General features: G+C 39.6%; 1 protein-coding gene across 6 annotated transcripts in view; it reads right to left on the bottom strand.

The window, feature by feature from the left end:
* MEIS1 (Meis homeobox 1) overlaps positions 1-24,998 on the bottom strand; it is a 154,479-nt gene that overhangs the window by 73,389 nt on the left and 56,092 nt on the right. For all 6 annotated transcript variants that reach the window (XM_083730555.1, XM_083730554.1, XM_083730552.1 and 3 more), the window contains one exon: positions 3,692-3,837. In XM_083730555.1, coding sequence (XP_083586681.1) covers positions 3,692-3,837 — 146 coding nt within the window. The remainder of the gene's footprint in view (positions 1-3,691; positions 3,838-24,998) is intronic.

Genomic DNA, 24,998 nt, shown 5'->3' with positions numbered 1-24,998 from the left:
GAATCTGTGGACTTGCTAGCTTCAGTGAAAACCCAACTCATAACTCAACCAACATTACAAGTGTCAATGCAAGCCTTTCAAAAGTTGGTTGACAGTGGTGCAATAAATATGTAAAAGAAAAGAATGATGATTGGTGTATTCATCATAAAGGATTATATAAGACTACTCTCATACAATAGTGTACCTTTCTAGTCTAGCCTCTAAAGTGTAAATTTCAGTGGGAGATCATTATTTTTTGTCAGTTCGTACTCTCACTAACCATACCAGCATACATGGGTGTGTGTGTGTGTGTGTGTGTGTGTGTGTGTGTTTATGCGCTGAATTTACAGGGAAGTAGCTTGAGAAAGGAAGGCCAGTAAGTAGACCATCTCCTTTCATTCTTCCTGTATTAAATGTAGAGCCTGCAATTAAATTGGATCAGTCGTAGAAGTTACAGCTCAGTCTTAATCATTTGTCAAAGTGATGTTTAACCCTCCACAGATGACGACCCTTTTCTTCAAGCATAACACCTTGCTATGCCAAGGTCTTCATTTAAGGTCTATTTTCTATTCCAGTAACTATATCGGCAGCAGTGGCGTGTATGGTCGTCTCACACACAAGGGAAGGGATATCCTAGCAAAGCTTGTGGGCTCCAGCTTTATAACACCCAGGAGAGGAAATATCCTTTTACCTGTCAATTAGCTTTGACAAATCCACGTCTTTATGGACTGAGCTACATCTGTTATGACCTTTGAGGAGCTCAGTTCCTTTCTGTTCCTAGATTGTGTCCAGTGGGCGTGAAGGTTACTGGACCCAGTATCCCAAAAGCTCTGCAACAGTAACCTAGACTCTGGTAGCTCACATTATTCTTGCTGCTAGATATCCCTGGGTCCCATTGTACTGCATATGTTTTGGATTGGGAAATGAGAGACCCAGCTTCAGATTCCCAATTTAGCCATTTATTTAGTAGCATATATGGTAGCTTTGGGGAAATTGCTATTTTTCAGTCTTATTAGGTTGCCAAAAGAACAAATTAGTAACACTAAATGGTTGTCTTGAAAGGATAAATATTATAGATGACTTTTTAAATGAAGTCAGTTATTACATTTTAATTGCAAACTGACTAAACAAAGGCTCAAAATCTGTATCTTACAAACTTGTGGAATTATCTGACAGCAACTCGTTGGTTTTGTTTATGTTGACTTTGGTTTATCTGTCCATTTGATGCTAATCAGCGACTGCTGCTATTGAGATTATTATTTAGATCTAAAGGGAAATGAAAATTCCACCAGTCTGAGAAGAATTTTAAAAGTGGCAGGAATAGGAGATTACACTGCTGTCTCTTTTTCACACCTGTAAGCATCATCTGTGTTGTGCTGTACATAATAATAAGGCTACAGTCAACCAGCTATAAATTGTGGTACATTTCTGAATGTTTTACCAAGCTTCCACTGTTTGCTGTGGTAGAATGAACTAATTTAAAAAGTGATAAAGTAATAATGTATTTTACAAAAGGCCAGTTCACACTGTACTCCAGCAAATACTGTAGGTACACATGTGGAGAAGTAGAGGCACAAACCTTGACTTATAACCTCAAGAGCAAGTCACACCATGCAAATACAAAGACCCACCCACTTTTTAATGCAGTGGGAAGATTACATAGCTGTGGCCTATTTACATACAGTTTTGTATATGCAGTATATGCAGCCGCAGGACTGTGGTAAATATACAATAAGGAGGACACAAGTCAATTTTGAATTGTCTGAATTGTCCACTTCAGACATACGTCTACACATATGATAGACAGTATAGGCATTCTGAAATCTTGTTTTCCAGAATAACATGGTTGACTTCAACACTATGGTTGTTCCACCAGATGAAGAAAATACACTCTACAGTTTTTGGTCAGTCCATGTAAAGTGGCCTGGTTTGCAAAAATGCAGCTTATTCAAATAATTCTTCCCCAATGCAGATGGGGTGACATAACTGTGGATTATAAATAGATTCAGATGAAGCTACTCACACTTTAGTACCAGTCAATGGGACTTAATTCTGTAACAACTAACTTGGCTCATGGATTTCAACGGAACTAAAGCAACCCGCCTTAGTCTGCATGCAACCTAATTCCAAAACCCATTTGACTAGCTGATTGCCAAGCAAGGTTTTTGACATTTCCAGTCAGCAGAACCACAACAATAGCTGTGTGGTAAGCTCTTCTGAATGTGGTAAAGGAAGCTGGGTTGGGGATGAGGGTGCTGGTCAAAAGGGGGACAGACAAAAAAAGCTTACTAAATATACAAAAACCTTGACCATGTAGAAGCTCTCTGGTGACAAAATGAAGGCACACATATAGGCTGTGCTGGGGGGTGGGAGAATGTCAAATGGATTGGGGAAAACAGATACACTTCCATTTACCATCAGACCTCTCCACTCAGAATAATAATAATAAATAACAACAATAATAATTTTTTATTTCTATCCCTCCTTCCCCGGCCAGGGCCGGGCTCAGGGTGGCTAATACCGAATATAAATTATAATAAAATGAAATGCTTTGCTTCACAGAAATGCTACCTGATGCTTCAAAGTAATTTTTATTAAGTCTTGATCCCTAGTATACTTTATTTATTTATTAATATTTTAATAGAAAACATTCCAAACTTGTAGAATGATACTCATAAGGCTGACTGTGCATGACTGAACACTACAGTGACAATGGCTTTGGTCATAGAGCATGTTTGCTTAAGGAGAAGATCCTTCCAATAGCATCCTTAAGAAGAAAACACTATGGGTACAAGGCAGACATTCACTCTCCCTGTGCCCTAGGTAATTATTATCAAAACTCCAGAAGTCCTTTTCAAATGTTCCTTTCCACATATTCAGACAGTGAATGAAGGGCAGGGAAGTAAAAGGCACCGATCCTGCCTCCCAAACCGGTGCTGGTGCTGACATGGGCCCCCACCCTGACCTCGGCTAGTTGAATGCAATGCAAGAACTGTACACATGGCTGAGAACCACGCTCATGTCAGGATTCCCAGCCCTGAGGACAGGCCCTGTGTATGAACTGATAGGTATGCAGGGGGCATTCTTTCCTTCTGTCCAACTTATAGTGATTTGGCACAAGTTGGCAGATGCATGGAACTGGAAGCAGGTCTAGCCAGCATTATCATGCTCCCCTTGACACACTAACTGAACACATGGAAGGGGAGCATAAGAAGAAGGTGATGGTTGCCACTACAATTATTCGTGCAAATAATTGATGTTCTATTTGTGTTTATATATCCAGGGAGAAAGCAAATGCCATCACGTGCCATTCCGTTAAAACTAACGGTATTTGGCTGCATAGATGAGCCTAGAAACAACTACAGATAGGCCAAATTGTATGTCTCTATTAAACCAGAAGCTGTTATTGAAAGTAATAGAAACCACCATAGAAAGAAACAGAACTGGCCTCTAATTTTGTAATGGTTGCATATGATCACTGTTTTCAAACAGGTCAACAACAAAAATAACTATTTAAACATCCTCTTTCTAGCAAACTATAAAAAAATCAAAGAATCTCAAGATCACAAAGTTCACAGCAATTTTGAACATGTGTTCCCATGACAGGTAGTAAGTCTCTCTCTCTTTTTTTCTTCATCTTTTTCTTTCTACCACAGTTACGAAATTATCCACTCACGTTTCACTTCACATATGTGATCTAGAGTTCACTTACTGTTAGATGCTGGAACAGCCATGCCCTCATGATATTTGTGGCTACTTTGGGAAAGATGCCACGCTTTTTATGTCGCTTTTTGTCCTTATCTGGATCATCATCATCACCTGTGCTGGGAGAAGCTACACTGTTGTCCAAGCCGTCACCTGTAAATATATAGTGAATCAAATTTTTGACTTTTGCTAACTTGCGGTATCTTGACTAAAGTCTGATTTGGGGGTAGGTATTTTACTATTAACCATACATATTAAAATATTAACATGAGCTCTAAAAATTATGTCATACTGTATTTCATGTCAATTCAGTTCTGGTTAAAACATAGAAGAGCATCAGCCATTTGTCTCTTTAACTAGAAAATGAAGTTAAGCTTATGTTTTCCTCCCTAGAAAGATACAAATATGAAAAACAATGAAGGAAATTACACTCCAACAGAACTATTTAAGCCACCTTGAGTTCCAGGGAGAAAAAGGTGAGATATAAATGCAGTGAATAAATAAAACAAAAAAGAAAGAAAACTTGATTTGTGAGCAAACCAAGAACTGAATTCATAGTGTGCACCCCCAGCCAAAACAAGAGCAGCCTAATGTCAATATTACCATGTAAACTATATTCCGATCAGTCCAAATTCATTCAGATATTCTAGATGCCTCCAAAACCATTTGACTATTCAGCCCTTGGCCTTGAGGGCATGTATGTTCTTGACCTTTGCAAGTACAATTCCTTTTCATCAGTTCCACATAAAAACCCAAAAAAGACCAAATGCTTATGCGAAGCCTTGCAAGCAGGACAGGAGGGCAACAAACAGCAATATCCCTATGTTTTCATTCTTCCATGCCAATGATACCCTCCGCTGAAAATGAATACGCCTTACATTAAGTATTCTGAGGGACAGTAGGATCAAATGAAGCTGCTTTATACCAAATCAAACTACTCTCTGGCAGCAGCTTGGCAGGATTTCAGACAAGTCTCTTTTCCAGGACTGATCCCGGAATTTATTACATGCAAAGCATGCTCTCCATGGCTCAGCTGTGACCCCTACCAGCAAATTATGCATGTGTGGTTTTTATGCACAGTCATCTATTTATTTCCAGATCAGTATTGGTCAATATATAGAATATGGTTGCTCCATGAGGGTGTTGCTTGGGGAGCGTTTTTCAGTCCCATGGAGCCTTCAATGGGGCTCAATTTTATCCCCTATGCTATTTAACTTCTACGTGAAACCACTGACTGGGATCATTTGGAGCACATTGTCAGCAAGATGCTGACGACACACAGCTCTGCTTCTCCTTTACATTTGCAGGTGAGGCAGTGGATGTGCTGGGCCCATGTCTTGCCTCAGTAATGGATTGAATGGACTGGATGAGATCCAATAATCTGAAGTTCAATCCAGATAAGACTGAAGCACTGTTATTGGGTGGTTCCCTAGGCCAGATGGGTGGGAGATTGCCTGCTCTTGATGGGGTTACACTTCCTCTGAAGGAGCGGGTACATAGCTTGGGATCCTCTGCTGTCACTTGAGGCTGAGGTGTACCTTCCATCAGCTTTGGCTGGTGGCCCAGCTGTGCCCCTATCTGGATAGGGATAGCCTAACTTCTGTTGTCTGTGCTCTGGTAACCCGTTATACATAGGGCTGCCTCTGAAGACGGCTTGGAAGCTTCAGCTGGTATAGAATTCGGCAGCTGGGTTGCTCACTGGGACAAGACAGTTTCAGCATATAACACCAAACGTGGCCCGATTGCACTGACTGCTGGCTAGCTTCTGGGCCCAATTCAAAGTGCTGGTTTTGACCTATAAAGCCTTAAACACCTCAGGACCACAATACCTCTCTCCATATAAACCATCCAAGACTCTGCATTCAGCATCTGTGCCTCCTCCTTGTGAGGTTATCATCGTGTGCCTCTTCCATGTGAGGTCCAGAGGGTGGCAACACGAGAACGGGTCTTTTATTTGTAATGGCTCCCTGTTTGTGGAATGCTATCCCCAAGGAGGTTTGCCTGGCACCTTCATTATATATATTTTAGGTACCATTTGAAAATGTTCCTCTTCAACCAGGCCTTTAGTTGATTAATATTCTACAGCTTTTTTAATGTGTTTGTGGGAGTGGGGGATGTTATTATTTGTTGTTTATGTTTTGGCCATTTACTTGTGTTTTTACCTGTGAACCACCCTAAGATCTTATGATGAAGGGCGGTATATAAATTTAATTAATAAATAATGAGCAATGATATATTCCACTCTTGGTACTGAACACTGTGAAGGTGAGAATCAGCATAATAACAATCCTTATTTTTATTATTTATTAAATTTGTATACCGCCCTTCATCAGTAGATCTCAGAGTAGTGCACAGCATAAAAATATAATATCAAAATACATTTATAAAAAAACAAAAAAACAAAACAATAACTCCCATTATCGCCCACTCTCTCCCACAGAAACATTGAAAAGGATATAGAATGTTATCAGCCAAAGGCCTGGTAGAAGAGCTTTTTCACCTGGTGCCTGAAGGTATATAATGAAGGTACAAGACAAACTTCCCTGGGGAGAGATTCCACAAACAGGGAGCCGCTGAAGAAAAGGCCCAGACCTCTTGTGGAAGAAGCATGTGAAGAAGGGCCTCACATGAGGATTGCAGTGTCCAGGAAGGTTCACATGGAGAGAGGAGGTCTTTGAGGTATTGGGTTTCTGAATCGTTTAAGGCTTTATAGGTCAAAACCAACACTTTGAATTGGGCCCGGAAACTAACTGGCAGTCAGTGAAGTTGGATCAGGACCAGTGTAATATGCTCCCAAAGGATCATTTTTTGATGTACAGCCATCAAGAGCATGCCTCAGTTTAACCATACTGAACCTGCTAATTTCTTTTTGATTGAAGTAAGGGTTTTTAACAGTATGTCAAATTACCCAGTTTCTTTATATGTGAATGTAAATTAGCGCAAACTGTTTTTGTTTGTGGTGTAGTCATTGCATGCTATTCATATTGGCACAAACACTGCAGGAAAGGACAGCAATTGAAACCTAAAAAGCAGTTTACAGATCAAGTTTGTGTAATGATTGGTTCTAGCCTTTCATCTTTTTCACATGGATAGAAAGTCATACTGGAGCTTCTACTGTCCATATTTTTATGAGCGCATAATGTTTTGATGTAATTGGGGACTATCCATCTCTATGCTCAAGGCAAAAATGATTTAAGTAAATATTGGAAAGATGCTATTTTTAAAAAGAGGCTCTTTAATCCTTTTTGAAACAATGGTCTACAACACAAACAACAGAAAAATTAAAGCATTTCTTAAAGAATATTTGTGACTGCCTTTATGGAGAGCTCCATATTTAATGAAAAGCTTGACTCAAACATTCATATTTCTAAAAACAGAGCCGTTGCAGAAAGAGTTGAGATGTCTTAGGCTGATAAAGTCTTTGAAAGCCTTTTATTCAGAGAAGCAATTCACCATATAAAATAATGATTCATAAAATAAACATGAGCAAACAACTCAACAGCATTTAACATTTCCATGGACTAATCCACTTTCTCTAGTTTGGAGAGGCAAGCACAGAGGGGGCAGCGTAGGGGAGAAATATATTAGACAGTCATTGATTAAAAGTAAAGGGCTTCTAACCTAATGACATTGTCTTTCACCAAAGCTTTTCTGCCTATTCTTCTTTTTAATAAATACATTCTATCCATTTCTGCCCCCTCCTGCAGATTATTTTAGCAAGTGCCTGGCTAGGAGAGAATTCATTGATAATTTATGGAAATATCTACTATAATCCAAGGGAGATGACTTTTTTCCAGCTTTGTGCATCAATAGATAATCAAGGCCTTAAAGCAGCCTTAGCTCCCCATTACCTCAGGCAAAAGAATTCCTGAAAGCATGCCTTCAGGGCACCTGAATTATATACTCCATTAGGAGGGGGAAAGCTTTCTGCATTCCATGTATAACACTCCCCAGAACCTTTCCTGTTTATTTCTGCTATATGAAAGCAGAAACATTAGGAACAGAATCTCCCCCCTCCTCTTTTTTTTTTTTAAAGTGAAGACTTATGTAGATACAATGGAGAAACCTTTCAAGCAAGAGCCAGATCACCTCCTTTCAATCACAGGCAGTGACCTATCCCAAATAAAAGGTTTCTGTTACATCATTAGCTCAAGCCAAAAACAGCCTTGGCTTAATGCACAGTTTGTTCTTCCTACTGTTTTTAGGCAAATACAGCTACTTTACTCCCATCTGGGAGGGAAATTACACTGCTGGGCTGTAATCTAAGACAAGGTTTTCATTGGAAGCAAATGCTTTCAATCCCATGTAAATACTTATGCGTGTTCAGAGAAGCTTAAAACAATAAACTCTAGTCCTGTCCGACAGAAGATAAGGGGAGGATAAGAGAAAGAGCAAATTAATGAAATAGAGTTCTTTAGAAGAAATTTCTTTCATAGTTTTTAATACATCGTTTAACCATTTCCACTTTGAAAAACAACAACAACCTGAAACTTGATTCTTTGTCAAAGAAAAAAAATCCCAGCTGAAAGTCTAAATAGCATTTCCATGCACTCTGCAATTTGATACAGTCACCTCTGTAAGGTCTCTTGAGAATGCTTTTCCTCTCCTGCTACCCCCTTCCTACATTTTTTTTTAAAAAAGACCACCAAACAAAACTTGAAGAACCACTGACCAGCCACATGGTAGCAGCTAAGAACCACATTTGTGAAATGTCAGCAGTGACTTCATTCTTGAAGTTGACTTCTCCTGCCGCCAATGAAGGCAAACTGAAAAGGTGGAAATAATCATAAAAATGATGCTAGTCCATAAACAAGCTTACAGCCTCATTAGTATAGCAGTAGGCTCCACTGGGTGATTTATGCTCGTTTTGCTGATGCCATGAGGAAATGCCATAGGGCAACTTTAGCCAACTGCTAATGGTTTCTGACAGCTTCTTAGCAACTAGTGCAAGCAACGCTGTGGCGTTTGCTAGTGACAGAAACTGAAAATGTCATATTATCTGTCCATGTGTCACGAAGTCCGTGTGGCAATTAACTAGTAGGCCAGTGACTGAGGGGCCAGAGACTCTTAAAAATGGCCCTTGGCTATTCAAGGACATTGCTTGAATTTGAGTTGCACATATGCAACATTCTAATGCAGAAATCTGGCTCTCAGTACCATCTCTGTCATGGTCACTGATGAGGCGGAGAATCAACACAATACCTTTCCCCCCTAGAAAGACACTCTCCTTTACTTTCTTCTTTAGATACTGCACAACATTATAAATATGTCTTGATACGATTGATTGTAAAATACCTGAATCTCTGTTTTTGAACACGGAAGGGTGGGTGGGGGAGTGCTAGCTGTTTTTCTGCTCTTTCACAAATTAGTCTAAAAGGATTTGAGATCACTGAAGCAGACTCATTGCCTGTCAAATTGCTAGGAGCATAGGACTCTGCACAGCAACTAGACACTATTTAAAAAAAAAATAAAACACACACACCACAAACCTTCTAACAAGCAAAATGAGAGTCTTGGCTCCACATTTCAGTTTCTGAGCTATCAAAACCATGCATATATGTCAAACTGTCAAACCTTTCAGTTTGGCCACTTGTCCTTTCAAATAATATTTAAGAATTATTTCTACAATGTTTTACAGGTCGTGGTCTAGTCAAAGATATTTTGTACTACAGTTCACCCAGAGAAGATTTCTTGTGAATCCTGGCCAATCCCCATAGAGCACTGCAGGTGACCTGTGGCAACTCTCAAGATTGTCAGCCAGCTCAGATTTCAAACATGCTCACCTCAAACATCCCAGTTGCCTATTTAAGCACACCCAGGCATTTAGGCTGTGCTATCTAGTTCCTTTCAAGGAAGGATAAAGCAGCATTTATCGTATTCAGGTCATTCAATGAGTCAGGCTGGCCATGTCAGCAGGGGTTCCTCTCATTCAGGTCAAATCTCCACCCCTTCTCTTCCTACAACTTCCCCTCCGCCTCCCCCTGATCACCCCTTTTCTAACCCTCAGCCCTCCCCCCAAAATTACATGCACAGCATCAGTAAAAGACTGAAAAGTTCACTAGAATTCTACTCCTCCACAAAAGCACATTTTATGTTTATCAGTCATGTTCATTTGTTAACAAAATGGTTGAGAGAGCAACTGCACCCATGTCCTGAAATAGTTAATACAAAGGCAACTTTCGCAGATGACATTTTAAAATAGGTTTTTGCATTTCCCATGCCTGAAATACACACATTTGTATAGGTTCTGTATTCTTATCAAACAATGTTAAAATAATTGCATGAACGACTGATCTCACAGACCTCTCCAGTTTTACCAGCGACTGCATTCAGAAAGCTAGCATATAAAGGAAATAATCCTACACACAAGGAAGCCTATCATCAGCATGAAAAGAAAAAGTAACTCAACGTAAGAGAAACCACATAGCATTGTCAACATAGTGTAATACACCCACAGACAAATGAGTAGGACCAAATCCAGGATATTTATGCAATCCACTCTGTGTGAGACTGGAGGTGGTGAAGTATGAAAGGGTCAGGATGCTAGCTCCATTAAGGCACTGCACAGCAAGCAATGTTCTAACAGAAGAGGAATGTTCCAAAAGCACGTACGTCCCTTTACCAATTGTGCACTGCTTAGGAAGGATAAGCCAACATAAAATTGGGGCCCATGAGGAAAAATGTTTACCACATGTATATATCTCCTTTAAAAACCTTCACTTCCCCAGTGCTACATTCAAGCCACAAACATCCTCTCATGGAGCTAGCTGCCACCAATTTGTTCCCTGCTAAAACACAGGCACAGGGGTTTCTCCCACCCCCAAAGGCTGCAACCAGACTTGCTCCCATTTGAAAGATGTGCTGCTCAAGTGGATTATGTGAGATAAATTAGATTAAAGTTGCTGGAGAAAATTCAGCTTTACCACAGGCCTGAAAATGACAAAGCACTGGAATTTACAGAGCCAAGGACCACAAGGCACAGAAGGCCACATTCCAGGCTTCAGCTTGTAATGATCCATTTTTAGATAAGAATCTCTATCCACCACTTTAAGCAGTTTGTGGAGAGTATGTGGGGGAAACGGACCAAACAGCATTAGCAAAATACCTACAGAAACTTTTAAAATGCACCCTGGACTGCAATGCTCCATTGTCATGAGAGCTTGCCAAAGCCCTTTAAGCTCACTTCCCCCCTCCTCCCCCTCTTCTTCTCCCAATTTTTCACACTAAAGGTCATTTTAGCCCCTTAGAAGAAGACATTTCGGTAGCACATTCTTTGCTCAAGAATCTAATACAATAAAAGTATCTGCTCTGGCCAGAGACTATTGGATTTTAGATTAGAGTGTTGTGCTCAGTTCCAATGAAACAATAAAAACCACATACAGCTTCGGTTTATGGTCCTTTAAGGTAATGTATGTCCCCCCCCCCCCATTTATTTCTTTTATATTCAATAAACAGAGAGGGTTTTAAAATGTATGGCTACGTTTCCTCTATGGCATGCTTTTTTAAATAAAAAAGAAATAAATTTGATGTTTTCTACTAAGTAGACAACCTTTTTGACTCAAATGTTTTGATTATTCAGGAGTACTTTTTAAAAAGGCGATTAGACCACTTAAGTACAGACAGGTCAATGCAAGTTTGGCATTTAATTAACATTTGCACCTTTAAATTATCTGCCCTTGAGCCCAGCTCTATGTGTGTCTCTTTTCTCCTCCTTCTTTGCATACTAAAAGAGCCTCAGATTCTTTCTGGCAACCATTCTTGATTCTGGTTTCACTCACTGTAAACTAATGATTACATGATCAAAGTAAGCTCATGAGAAACTAATTGCTGAAATTTATATCTGGGGGAAAATTGAGGACTGACATCTAATATTGTACATATACATTTGTTCTTCCTATTAGAATGTAGACAGCAGGTTACATTTTGCGCTCACACTGTTCATTATTCAACAATTCTATAAACTGATGAAGAACCATCACATGATAAAACAGTAGCACATAAAAAGCAGCATGATGAACTGGGAGGAAACTAGTAAACTTTTGCATGTCTCACTAAACTGAAGGCAGGTGTTGTTTTTAATGCACACAAAAGTCCAAATTTCATTTGAATTCTTGGATTTGAAATGACCACCAGGTGAAAGCATTTGGGAATGCTGGTTTGTATCCAAAGATGCCACCATACAAGCAGTGCTAACCTCCTGTGTGCCACCTCATGCGCATCTTGCTTCCCTCTTTTCTACGAACTGACTCCCAAGGATCAGTGGACCCTCCAATGGGGGGGGGGGTGTGCGGTAGATACTTTCAGTAATGCCCTATGGCCAGAAAATTACTTTTCGCAATTATCAGTCATATATTGAATTTTGTAGATGCATCTTGTGATAATAGGACATGTGCATTATACCTGCCCTTTAGAATGGCTTGCATTCTGATATATCATACTGAAGCTCTTACTCAACCATCTGCATTCAAGTGCTGTTGTACAGTTGTATACTACAGCAACCTAAGAAACATCTGTGCAGTGTTTGATTTCCTATCACTTGCTAGTCAACACTTGATGAGTAGAAGCTAAATGTGTAAACCAGCTGAATATTTGAACCAACTCCATTGAAAAAGCCTTGTGTTTGAGGTGATATGTAATGTTCTTTCTGTGCATTCACCTGGTCTACTTTGAATAAAACTTCATTGAACACCACCCCATAATATTTTAAAACAATTAATTTAATGAGAAACAAACAAGTTTTTACTTCTGCTAAGAGAACCTTATAAATAAATGCACTGCAATACTTTATAAAAGAGTGATATGTGCAACTTTAATCAAACACTAAAGGGGAGAGCATCTCTGCTTTCTAATATGGAATATCCTTACACAACACATGCTAAATAAAGTGGATTTAAAAGCAGTACTATAAGACAAATAAAAGTGCTTTCAACATGTAGTCTGATTCTTAGAACAAGACAAAGAATAGAAGAATGCCCGATAGGAACAATGGAATTTGTTCAGAATGCAGTTTTGTTAGAGATAACACAAGTAACAATGAGCCAAAAAGCACAAATAGGACAAATTCATTAGGTACCGCTTATACTGAAATTGAATTGTGGTTTGGATACAGAGTAAAGAATCATAGAACTGTGGAGTTGGAAAAGACCACGAGCATCTCAAGTATTTATAAAGACAATTTACTGACCTCATAATTTGAATACATGATTCATTTCAAAAGAGAAGAGTAAGAAGCTGCTGTGGCCATGTAAAATGTTAAGTTACCAACTTTTTAAAAACAAAAGTGTGCATGATCCTGTGCTTTTAACAGCAGCAGAACACACAGAAATTCAGCAGGACAACTTTTTCCACTGCTGTTAAAAACAAAAAGTAAAAAAGGAACAGAACCTAAACATTTTCCTCCAAAACATAGCTCTTCCAAATGGTTTATGTGCGTAAAAAGCATTGAGTAACGACAAATTCAGCAATGTAACTTTGTGCTTAAACTATCCCACAACACAACACAAAACTATCTAGGCATCCAGTCACAATCCACTTGTAGCCTACATCTGAGAAAAGAGCCACTGTACAAAACTATTCATTTTGCACATGCAGGTACTCATGGCAAAGCACTTCAAGGACATGCCACAGAGGCAAAACAGTATTCCGTGGTCGCCCATAAAGCTCAACCCTTCCACAGGGCCAAATGTGTCCAATTTTTTTTCTGCCAAGAGAGAACAAAGGTAAAGAATACTGCTGACAACATGTACTGATTCGGGAGACTTAACAACATGAGACCTGCAACACAGGTGCTTGAGACACTCCATCCTTTTCTCTCACAGGCCTGGACAAGGAAAATTCCTGGGAAAGGAGTGGGAAGAGGGGCCTGCTTTCTACCAGCGAGGATACAGTCACATTGTTCAGCCTGGAGTTTTGCTTTAGGGGCATGATAACATCTCAACAACCTCATTTTCTTTCACTCACTCAAAGTTTACAGTCCCAAGTAGCCTATCAGCGATATGTAGTTAGTTATCAAAACCAAAGAAGCTGAAGGAAACAGGATGGTAGCTTACCCTGCTTCAAAAGTACACTGATTGTTACAACGAGAGAAATGAGTTTAAAAACACATGCAGTTTTTCTCTTGAAGCTGTTGCTACACTTTTCGCATCACCAGCAAACCAATACTATGTTCCCTTTGCTCTAGGCAACACCATTGTCTTCCCCTGCAAATAATGTACACCATGTATAGAAGCTTCCCCTCAGCATAGACATTTGCAAAGGACGCCTTACCTGTGTAAAAATGCTTCTTGGCAATATCTGTCACAAACTGATACAAACAAGACACTGTCTCATCCACCTGACCACAAATGAAACTTACCTTCAGCCTCTTACAATGTTTTTAGATGTGTATGTATACACACACACACACCTATAAGTTTATTAATCTACATCAACTCTGTAAATGTACCATTTGATAGATTTTTTTAACACCTGTTTTATGTATGTGAGTAGATTGTTTCTTTGGTTAACTAGAGCATCATGTGAGTTAACAGAATCAAACGATTCAGAGGCGCCAAACTATCTCCTGATCCAGAGTTAGATTTTAATGTAATTAAAATTTGAATAATATTTAAAAGCATGGGACTAAAACACAGAGTAAGTATGAAATAAGACTATAGATTGCATTAATTAATTCATACCATATTTCTTTTCTGTTAATCAATTAATTAAAATATTTATACCCCACCTTTCCAAGGGAAATACTCAAGGAGACTTAATGCATAAATTAATAAAAATGAAAATAAAATAAAACAAGTAGGAAATAACGTAAATAAATAGATGCAGCGGTGGGAGAAGCAGTAGAAAATAATTCCACAGTCCACATTAGAGAAACTCAAAGGCTTCCTGAGGAAGTCTTTGCTGCAAACCGGAACAGTGACAAAGACAGATAGAATCTCTTTAGGGAGGCAATTCCACAACCTAGGTGCTGCAGTCAAGATGCGCTGATTCAGCCCCACCTGCCATACTCCAAGTGATGAACAGGGACCCTGTTGTTGAACCGAGTACTCCAGTAGGTATCAGAAAAACTCACATCAGATAATAATCTAGCCAATGCATTTTAAACTCGGTCTACTGTGAGGATGGATTTATGCCTGTACAGGTGTTCCAATACATTTAGTATTACATCTAAAAATGACTTATGTGCTAGATCCATAAAGCACATAGCGTTAACTACACTGGTAGTGCATTACAAGAATCACAATGTTCTGGCTTGCTAACACTCAACATGTATAGAGAGCATAAAAAGTAAGAATCTTGTAAATGAGACATCAACCACCTGCACACAGAAGTGTTTTTCATGTGACAATCTCATGCTTAGACATCCAGTAGCCATTTCAAGGAGATAAATCCTCCAGTAATTTATCTGAACTGGGTTCATCAGGGCTTAGCCCTGGAGCCAATGTTCAGCTCCAGCAACAAGTCTGGGAATGCAAAGGTAATTGTAATGAAAACAACACATCTGCAGAATGTGTTTCTTCACCACTGAGCAGCAGCAACCAGTCTGCAGACATCTGTGATTATAGCCTTAATTGGGTATTATACCCTCATGTCCCTGCCAGCCAAAGCCCCTTCCCATCCACACTTTTGGGGGTGCCTGAAGAAGGAAGCATGCTACCCTGCTATATGTATAGGCTTCACCCCCTATGTACAACCATGAGTTATTTGGGTTCTGTATCACAGGGAAAACCTACAACCGGCCATATGGACCTCTCCTCTATGCATGGATGGCAGAGATCAGGATGGAAAGAAGAGACCTGGGTCTGCTCTCCTCTTGCGCATTGTCATTTGGATGAGCAAACAGCGCCCAAGCAGGGATCAAGTGTTAAGGGCCCAAACAGGGGTCAAGTTTTAACCCAGCACCCTGTCCCCAAGTTCACTGCAAAGATCTCAGCTATGCTCTCTTCTGTCGCACCTTGGCTGGAAGCGCCTGCCTGCTCTAAAGCTAAGCATGACATGTTATCTCCACTCACCACTTTCTTCTCCCAAGTCCCCTGGCCTGTACATAGGATCTGGAGATTGTGGCATGTCCCTATGGATTTCTGTTTTTTATTTTGTGCACGAAGCTTTCACTGTTGAAGAAAACCAACGCACCTCTGCTGCCACGCACACCACCTTGCCTCTGTGACTGAAGGGACCTGGGGCCACATAATGTCAGTGCGCCAGCCCCAAAGCATGATTACACCACACACACATGCCACCGCAGATGTTGGGGGGCTGGCGCTCTGATTTAGAATGGGGGGCTTGGCACCCATGCCCCCCCAAACGTGGAACCTATGTCTGCTGCTGAACTCACACTTCCCCTACCCCACCGACTCGGTCCAAGAACTTATTCCCATCTTGCGCATTATTAGAGCTGATGATAGTTGAGTGGACAAGGGGATGGCTTTATGAGTTCTGTGAAGTTGCAACAAAACTTGAATAGTTTCAAGAAAGTTTATTTGTATGTAAACAAACAAACTACAGAACAGAGGATATTAACAAAACAGCATTATCCCACGAGATCATAAAACTGCTGATGGAGTGAACTCTAAACATATGTTCAGTGAATCAGATATCCAAAAATCCCCTTCTCTTTCTGCAGGTTTCAGCCAAGTCCCTCTGAATCAATGGAAGACAATGTTTGTGGAGGGCCTATCACACAGCATACAATGCCAGAAATCTTTAGTTGTTAGAAGTGCATTCGTTGTTTATCCAGATTTTCTGGATGACATCTAAAATACCTTTTAGATTAATCTACGTACATGATACATTAATGAAATGAGGCTACATGGAAGCAGACAGCAGATTAGAATGTGATAAAAAAAAACCAACAACAGATAAGAAAAACAAATAGATGATGGGAATATAAATAGCTGGTCTCTAGGCTCCCATCTTTAAAATTATGTAAACAGGGTATGGGGGAAATGAATATATTAAAACACACTTAACATTAAAATAAACTGAATAGCAATTAAGAATCGGAAGCTTAAAGTATGCCTGAACAAGAAGAAAAGCAGGAAGCAGAGAACCACTGGCTCAAAAGAACAAGTTTTAACACATTCTCTGCTGTGCATGTTGTTTGTTTTTCTAATCTTAGAAAATTAGGTGTGCAAGTCAAATCTGCCCCCAGGCAGCTTTAACTCCAGCGACCTGCCCTCATTCTGCAGAACACCCTGGGTCTTGCTGACCTTGCCAGTAACACAGAGGTCATATTTTCACATGGATGAACTGATCTTGAACAATTTCTCCAATGTATTAAGTACAAAACAGGCTTTTCTTCAACATCAAGCATGCATGACTTACCCTTGCACCTCTCCCCAACATAACACACGTTTTGGGAGGTAAGGGGTCAGGGACCCCCGCACACTACCTACTAGCACCGAGGTACACATGTGTCCTCTTTTGCAGTTTACCAGGATACGGATACAGAATGAGGTTGTTCTACATTCACTTTTATTTGTTTTTATTAGGCGTCACCTTCAACAAGCCAGGGTCAAAGTGTCATGTAAAGGTTGTTTGTTTCTATTTGCAGTAATTGATATGAGAAACTTGTGGCTGTGATAAATTATGTTTCATAGCACGATAGGAAAGAAAAGCCACTGGGGTGACACAGTATTTAGTTGTTCCCATTTTCAGCCAAAAAAAATTAAGAAGGGGTAAATTCCAGGCCAATTCCCACTTTCTCATGAATTGCACAGAGAAGAACCATCACAATTTTTTCTGTAGTGTAGTATGTATAAAGACACCATTTTTATTTATTCATTTTGTAACCTACTCTCCATTGTTTGTACAATCCCAAAGTGAGAAACATAAGAATACAACAAGCTATATTTCATCTAAACAGAACTTAATGTAAGAAAATACAATATACTAACATCATAACTACATGTTGAACAAGGGGCAGCACTGTAGTTAAGTGCTTGTGAGAACAGCTATGTTTTTACTATTGCAAAGTTAATCTGGAAGCTTCTGAAAACAACAGAAGAAACCGAGTATGTTCAGAATAGCTAGGCAATCTTGTATTTATTGAGTGGGGCAGCATTTAGATTTGTTTAACCTATTGCTAATGTTCCCCCAAGATAATTTTACGGGATGGATATCTTGTCATCTGAGCCCAAGCAGAATTGCTCTGCACTAGGGAAGGAACTTCAAGTGCCCGCTCCAACCCAAATGGCATATTGTGGATAACAAATAAACTATTTTTGTTGTTCTTACCAGCAAATTCACTGGTTCAGATTCATATTTTACTACACCTGTATTACAGTCACCAGTAAAAAATTGTCATGAAGTCCAATCCTCATTGCCAAAGCAAAATATAGGCGTTTAGGTGATGTGAGGTTACTCTAATCCTGCCATTCCAACACATACCAGTATCAGTTGGCCAGACTGGAATTATTTCTACTACAAATTGTTGTTGCTGTTCCTATACCACCCTTCATTTGAAGAACACAGGTTGGTTTACAATATAAAAACACAACAATACACAACATAATAACAAACAACAACACACACACACACACACCCCAGTTTTAAAGGCCATAGTATTCATTATTTCTGTCTGACCTTCTTGTGCCCTTGTGCTATTCAGGGCACCTTACAACAATTGACAATCCACAATCCATTAAAAAAGTAACAATTGCAGAGGAAGAATGTCTTCACCAACCAGCAAAAGACAGAGTGAAGTCTATCCACATTTCATGGGGCATTCCATTGTACTAGTTTAGCCACCGAGAAGGCCCCGTTATTTACAGAAGGGCCTCTGCTTCTGATTTGGGGACATAAGCAGGATGGTAGTGGAGGAGGTATGGCCTCAGGTATCCTGGGTTCAAATCATTTAGGGCTTTAAAAGCAACCACCAACACATTGCGTTGTGCCCCAGTGCAGGCAGTACATGAAAGGTATAACATGGGTTTAATATAGGCGCACACACAGATACACACACTTGATGCATTGCAGACCTGCAGCTTCTGAAGGCTCTTTTAGGCAGAGCACTAGATGAACGCTTTGGTACTTCAAAACTGATTTTTCAAGGGGAGTGCAACCCCATTAAAAATAGATTGAATCCCTATTGCAGGAGCACATCTGTCCTAAGTCTCAGTTTCTTAGCCCTCGTGCAGCCCATTACCAAGCAACCATGCTGCAGCATTCTGCAGGTTCCAGGTCAAGCACAATGGATGCCCCACGAAGAACGCATTGCAGTAATCCAGTACTGAAGCCGCCAGTACTGGGCTACTGGTCACACTGGTCCAAGAATGGCCACAGTCATTTTGGTGCTTCTATATGATGACATGGTGCTATATAGCCAATCAGATCTAACTATGTGATGATATTACTGAGGAAAAATAAAGCTCTCTCAAAGAATGGAGAGAGAGAAGAAAGGAAGCATATTCCCGTTGCCTGTGCACATAGATCATACTCCCTTACCATGCAGTGCTGATGGTTTCATTGTTTATTAAAACTGCATGGTAATTTTCACCCGAGTCTAGTTCTATTTAAAGGATGATTTGAAGACAGAATGGAAATGGGAATCTGCAGCCTGGTTGCTTTGGTAACCAGGATCCATTCCTTCTTCTCTGGACACCTACTGCTTTATAGTCTTGCAAACTTCTTCCAAAAAAAAGTGTGGAAATGTTCATGACGCATGCCTTCCCACTGTGGTTCAGCAGTAGTAATGCTGTGTCCCAGGCAGTCCCAAGGGACTGGAGCTTCCTCACGTTATTGAGGTGATGCAAAAACTCTGTATGCTAACAAGGCAACAGAGGAATGGAATTTCCATATACAGTGGTACCTTGGTTTAAGAACAGCCCTGTTTACGAACAATTCGGTATACGAATTCGGCAAAACCGGAAGTAGTATTCCAGTTAACAAACTTGACCTCGGTTTATGAACGGAAGCCGAACGGTGGAAGGGCACCGGCAGAGGGAGGCCTCATTAGGGAAAGCACACCTCGGTTTAAGAACGGCTTTGGTTTAAGAATGGACTTCCGGAATGGATTAAGTTTGTAAACCGAGATACCACTGTAATAATTAATGCAAAAGGCATAGGAACCATAGGAACTGGGCCTCAACCCTTAAACTACCTTCATCAGTGAGCATTACTGCCTAAACAAGGAAGAATCTATAGAGCTAATCTATGGAGCTCATTATGAAAGGGGGGGCAGCTTCATTACACTATGTAACAGCTTTTGCAAAGTACAAAATAGGCAAATTTTGTCCTACTGCTCAATATAAATGAATTATAAATATGTGGAATGCAGATGCCAGGGCAATTTCCTCATATGCAAATTTAAATAAGGAAATGGGGAAATGCCTAATTTTTTATTGCTATAAAATTACAATCCATTTCCAGGTTATTTATAATAGGTTTCAGATTTTGGGGACAGGAACCAATTTCCCTGCTATTCTAGTGTTCTGAAAGGTTCAGTCTAGTTTCTAGGAGGGGACACCACCAGTATCATTCCTGCCATATGACCATAGGCTCCTGAGCAGCACTGGAAAGAGCATGGGACAATGGCCTCCACATCAAGAAAAGTAACATGATAAAGGACCTCTCAACATGACAGCATAGGGTAGATTAGTATGTGGCTAATCATGAGATGATTAATTCAAATCAGATGGGCACTGCAATAAGAGGATGGCTTATCTATTTCCTCTTCGAGGTGTAAGTGGGCTAAAAGCATCATCATCCTGGAGGGAAAGGTTGTGAGGGAACTCTTGAGGATGGGCCATAGCTCCATGGTACAACATCTGCTCTGCATGTATAAGATGGTATACAAATTTTGATGATGATGATGATGATGATGATGATGATGAAAATGGCCTCAGTTTCCAACCCTGGCATCTCCAGGTAGAGCTGGGAATGTCCCCTTTCTGAAATCCTGGAGATCTGCTGCAAGTCAGTGTAGGTAATACTGAGCTAGCTGAACCAATCAATGGTCTGACCATGTGCCTAGGGTCATTCATAAACTTAAAATACCATGTTGAAGAGGAACACAGAAAACAAGACTCTAGACTTCAGAAAAACAACTAGACCTCTGCCCAGGAAATCTAAACACAGAACATTGTGAGACAGACGTTCTGCATCAGAGCCATGCTAGCATCCTAACACAATTATTAGCCCTGAAGGACTATCCAGTTCAAAGATAGGGACAGAACACTGCCTCAAATTTCAGAAATGTAGATGCAGATATACAAAACTGCAAACATTTCTAAGTATTATGCACATTCACAGTTTCTCAAAGGGGCATTGTTAAAGTAAAAAGTTTAATGTGCATGAAATGTCATTTTTGTATGCACTGGTTAAAACTTATGTAAAGGTCTGCATTTCCAAAGCAGAGAAGTTTATATTAAGTGAGAGGTTCCACTCTAGGTGAAAGCAGAAGGCTAGTGTTTTTCTCAGAGCAAGAGAGGAACCTTGAGAAGTCAGTGATGGTTAACGGTAGCAGGTGAAGTTACCAGTAAGTTCCGCAATGATGAACAATTTTAGTTTCTCTCTCTGGGACCAAAGAGAGGAAAGTTTACTAAACTGCATAAAGGCCTAAACCACATTGCCTGCTAGTTAAGTGCAATGTGTTATTTTGGATTTTGTTCTTTATGTAACTAGCATTTAAAACTGTTCTGCACTAAAGCTTTGAAATCCAGTCATGGGGTGGAAAGCTCATTTATTTCTACAGAAGGTCCAGATCAGGGATTATGCTGAACAACTCTAACAGACATATCTTGAATTTAAATACTCATGAATATATAATATGGTGATAGTTTGTTAACGGGATGATGGGGGAGAAAGGGTCACTTTTCATTTTAAGTCAGAAATCAAAATACAATTACTTCATCTCAGCAGTAGAATGATATTAATAAGCCCCAGCCTCTCAACATCTAGTCTTTTCAGAGAGTTAAAAAGTCATGAAGTCCTATGTTCCTGTTACCTAATTTTCAACATCTATTACTACAAAAGGAAAAGAGAGAACCAGAAGTGTCCTTAAATATAACTGAACATAAACCCAGGTTTATTTCAGAGTGGAAGCAACTGTAATTATTATTTTACATTTAATGAAGGTTTTTAAAAGAGTGAGCATTTGATAGGTCACACAATGAAGCAGCACTTTTAAGTTTCTTTGAAATGAATGGGTCCTAAAAAGAAGTTAGCTTTGGCTTGATCATTCCAAGCAAAAAAGAAGAAGAAGAAGAAAAGAGTTGACAGGCTAAATTTAAAGAAAAGCGGTTTAGCAAAAGCACTTGTAGGTAAAGTAATGTTATTTTTTTATTTTTAAATGTATTGCCCACCCTTCACTAGCAGGGCCTAGGGTGGTTTACTATTTTAAATTCAGAATTAGAAACCGGTTAAAACAAATTACAGTCACAGGAATAGGGTGGGTCCTGAAAACACAAATCTCAGGTGTTAACAGATTTTACACCAGCCTCTCCAAGTCTCTTCACAGTACTATTAGTATACTAGTATATTTTCATCCTTTAAGAATATTTGTTAATTAAAATCCTTCTGTGAGACAGTCAACTGACGTGACCAAGGTTTTATATCTGATCAACAGTAGAACTGGAAATGATTTTTTTTTACTCTCACCCATTTTAGAGCATTCTTGCTAATCAACATGAGAAAAATAGTATTGCATTAAATATTTATATTACTTATAATATAGTGCATTATTTATGTACAAGCAGCATGTGTCTATGTGTACGGCTGTGCACTTAAGTAAACCTGTAACTCACATACAATGAGACACTGTACATTGAAAACATGCATTTACAAGACTTCACTCACAAAAACATCAGAATCATAAAAGAACAAAACCAGACTTATATTTTACTTCCAAATTAAACAGTGCCTGAGCTTGAATAAATGAAAGCTAGTCAACTTGAGAATAAGAAAGCGTTCCCCCATACAAAGCAAGGGAATAATTTTATTTTTCTTTAACTTTTTAAAATAACTTCTTGGTAGATAACCAGGGGTTGGTGTTGGGAAGTGGGTGCTAAACTAAATTTAGCATCCAGAAACAGGAAACGTTTAACATGGAAAATTGAGGTTTAGGCTTTCTGTGGCAAGCAGTGACCTGGAGAGATAAAAATGTAATAGAAGTTGTTTAGGAATAGACATAATGAGCTTCCTGTCAAACTTAACTTGCAAGAGCATGTGCGCTACTGTGATATGAACCAACCATGTCATTTTGCTGTTATTTTTCTCTAAATGCATTTGTTCATAAAACCACAAAAAAAGTTGTGAAAGGAGTCGATAGAAGGCTTGTCACCTCTTGTTGCCAGATCTTTTATTCTATCAAACTATTTTATCAAGTGCTTTCATCAGTGAAGCTTTTAGGCTGTTTATTCACCTCTCTTTCTGAGCTGCCAGTGGTATCACATTACACTATTAAGCAACAAACCATCTTAGAATACTGTCTCTGCATCAGTAGCTAAAACCAACATGATGCTTTTGAGCAAAACTTGGGCAAGTGATATTGTACAGATGCACTGTTGCATGCACATTACTGTCCTGTTAGTAGCAGTCATGCCATTTGCTAATTTTAATATAATCGCAAGATCAACAGTGCTTACTTTGTCTTCCTTCCCTGCTTTTATCTCAGCTGCCCCTACCAAGCAGGTATCCATGTCAAAGCAGGACTCTTCAGTTGGGGGTTTGTTTGACCTAGGTCACTTAACGGTCAAGCTTTTCGCCAGTTGTTAACACAAAGCTTCCACTCGGCCCTCCAAAGTCTGCAACACAGCTTGTTCCATCTACAAACACTCTGCCCACATTGGGAAGATCCATCATTCTCTTCACTGTGAAGTGGTATCAGTGACAAATACACAAACGCTCCCTGGAGTAAAAACTCAAGTCCGGTGGCAGTGTAGAAAGGCATGTGTGTTTTTTTTCCTGTTTTTAAAAACATACCTTAAGAATTCCAAACGCAAAAGTCTATCCTTCACAACTCTGCTACATCAATATGCAATTTTAGAGCTGGCTTGCAGAAGGGGAATATTGCACACAATTCTAAAATTGCTTGGTCTCCCTGGAAGAGATGAATTTTTATTCAAATTGATTTTAATATTTACATACAACCAAGAGAGAGAATTGGGCCACAAGTTGGTTCCCATGGATGTCAATGAAATCCAAATAAAATTTAGCTGATTTTAACTACCAGTTTTTGAGATTTCTTTTACTTCATTATTTCATATACTGCCAGAATAGAAATTTAACTCTTTCCCGGTCTTCTGTTATTTGGAACAGCAGAACTATGTAGAATATTTTATACTTGAATATTATCAGCAAGAGAACATATGGCAAACTAGCAATTTTATATTCATCCTCTTTCTAAGCTAAAATTAGCACAATTGTTTTGCAACAATATTTAGGCCATTAAAAAATGCTTAGTATAGTTCTAATTTCACTCACAACTCTTATCTTGCCATTTGACCTGAGCAACTATAGTGTTGCTACAAACCACAAACCCCTGGTTTTGCTACTGGTTTTTGCACCTCCAAGCACCAAAGTGCTAGGATTAGGATTAACTCTAAATGACATGGAGCAATTCACAATAGTTTTAGTAACTTCAAACTATGTTACTTAGATTATTTATTTCCTTTCCTTTCCTTATTTTATTTTATTTTATTTTATTTTATTTGGAGGGAGAGATGTTGGGATCTCCAGAGCTCCCATGAGGCCTCAGGAGGAAATTGCCATTGAGGACGGAGTATGGTGCAGCACTCTGGGATACAAAATCCTAATGATCACATGCTGCCAAGAAAATGTGGAGAGAATATCAGAGACAAGACGAATAAAAGCGAAGTACACAGAGAGCTTTAGGAGCAGTCGAGGGTGTGTGCACTGGGGAGAGACTGCAGAGAGGCTCTTTTGTACGTTCATCCTTTCCAGTCTTAGCTAGGGCACATCCTCTTCAGAAGTCCTTTTTTTCCCTTCTGTAAACCATGGGACATTTTTAGTCATGCTTGCAAAATGACAATATTTGCTTCTGCATGACTTCTCTTCCCAAGCCTCTCACTTTCCTGATAGCCTGGTGTCTCTATATTCTATCATATCCAAGCAGAGAGCTCACATCTGCTCTCCAATACACAAGCTTGTCATCTCACAGGAAAGGGAGGCAAATCTTGACAATTCTGGCAATAGTCAATACCCCCACAGTCCACCTCCCAACTTTCCAGAAGGTGTTAAGCACCCTTTCCCTAAGTATTCCCTGTTGTGAATGGTTGCATAAGAGCCCCCTTCCAGTCAGAGCCCACCTGGGTCAAGAACCAACATTTCATCATCCCCTTGATTCCCCACCCTGCAGC

Source organism: Podarcis gaigeae (assembly GCF_964106915.1).
Source record: "Podarcis gaigeae genome assembly, chromosome: 3".
Classification (NCBI taxonomy): Eukaryota; Metazoa; Chordata; class Lepidosauria; order Squamata; family Lacertidae; genus Podarcis; species Podarcis gaigeae.
Note: the sequence above shows the minus strand (reverse complement) of the source record. Positions and strands in the feature narration are given on the sequence as shown.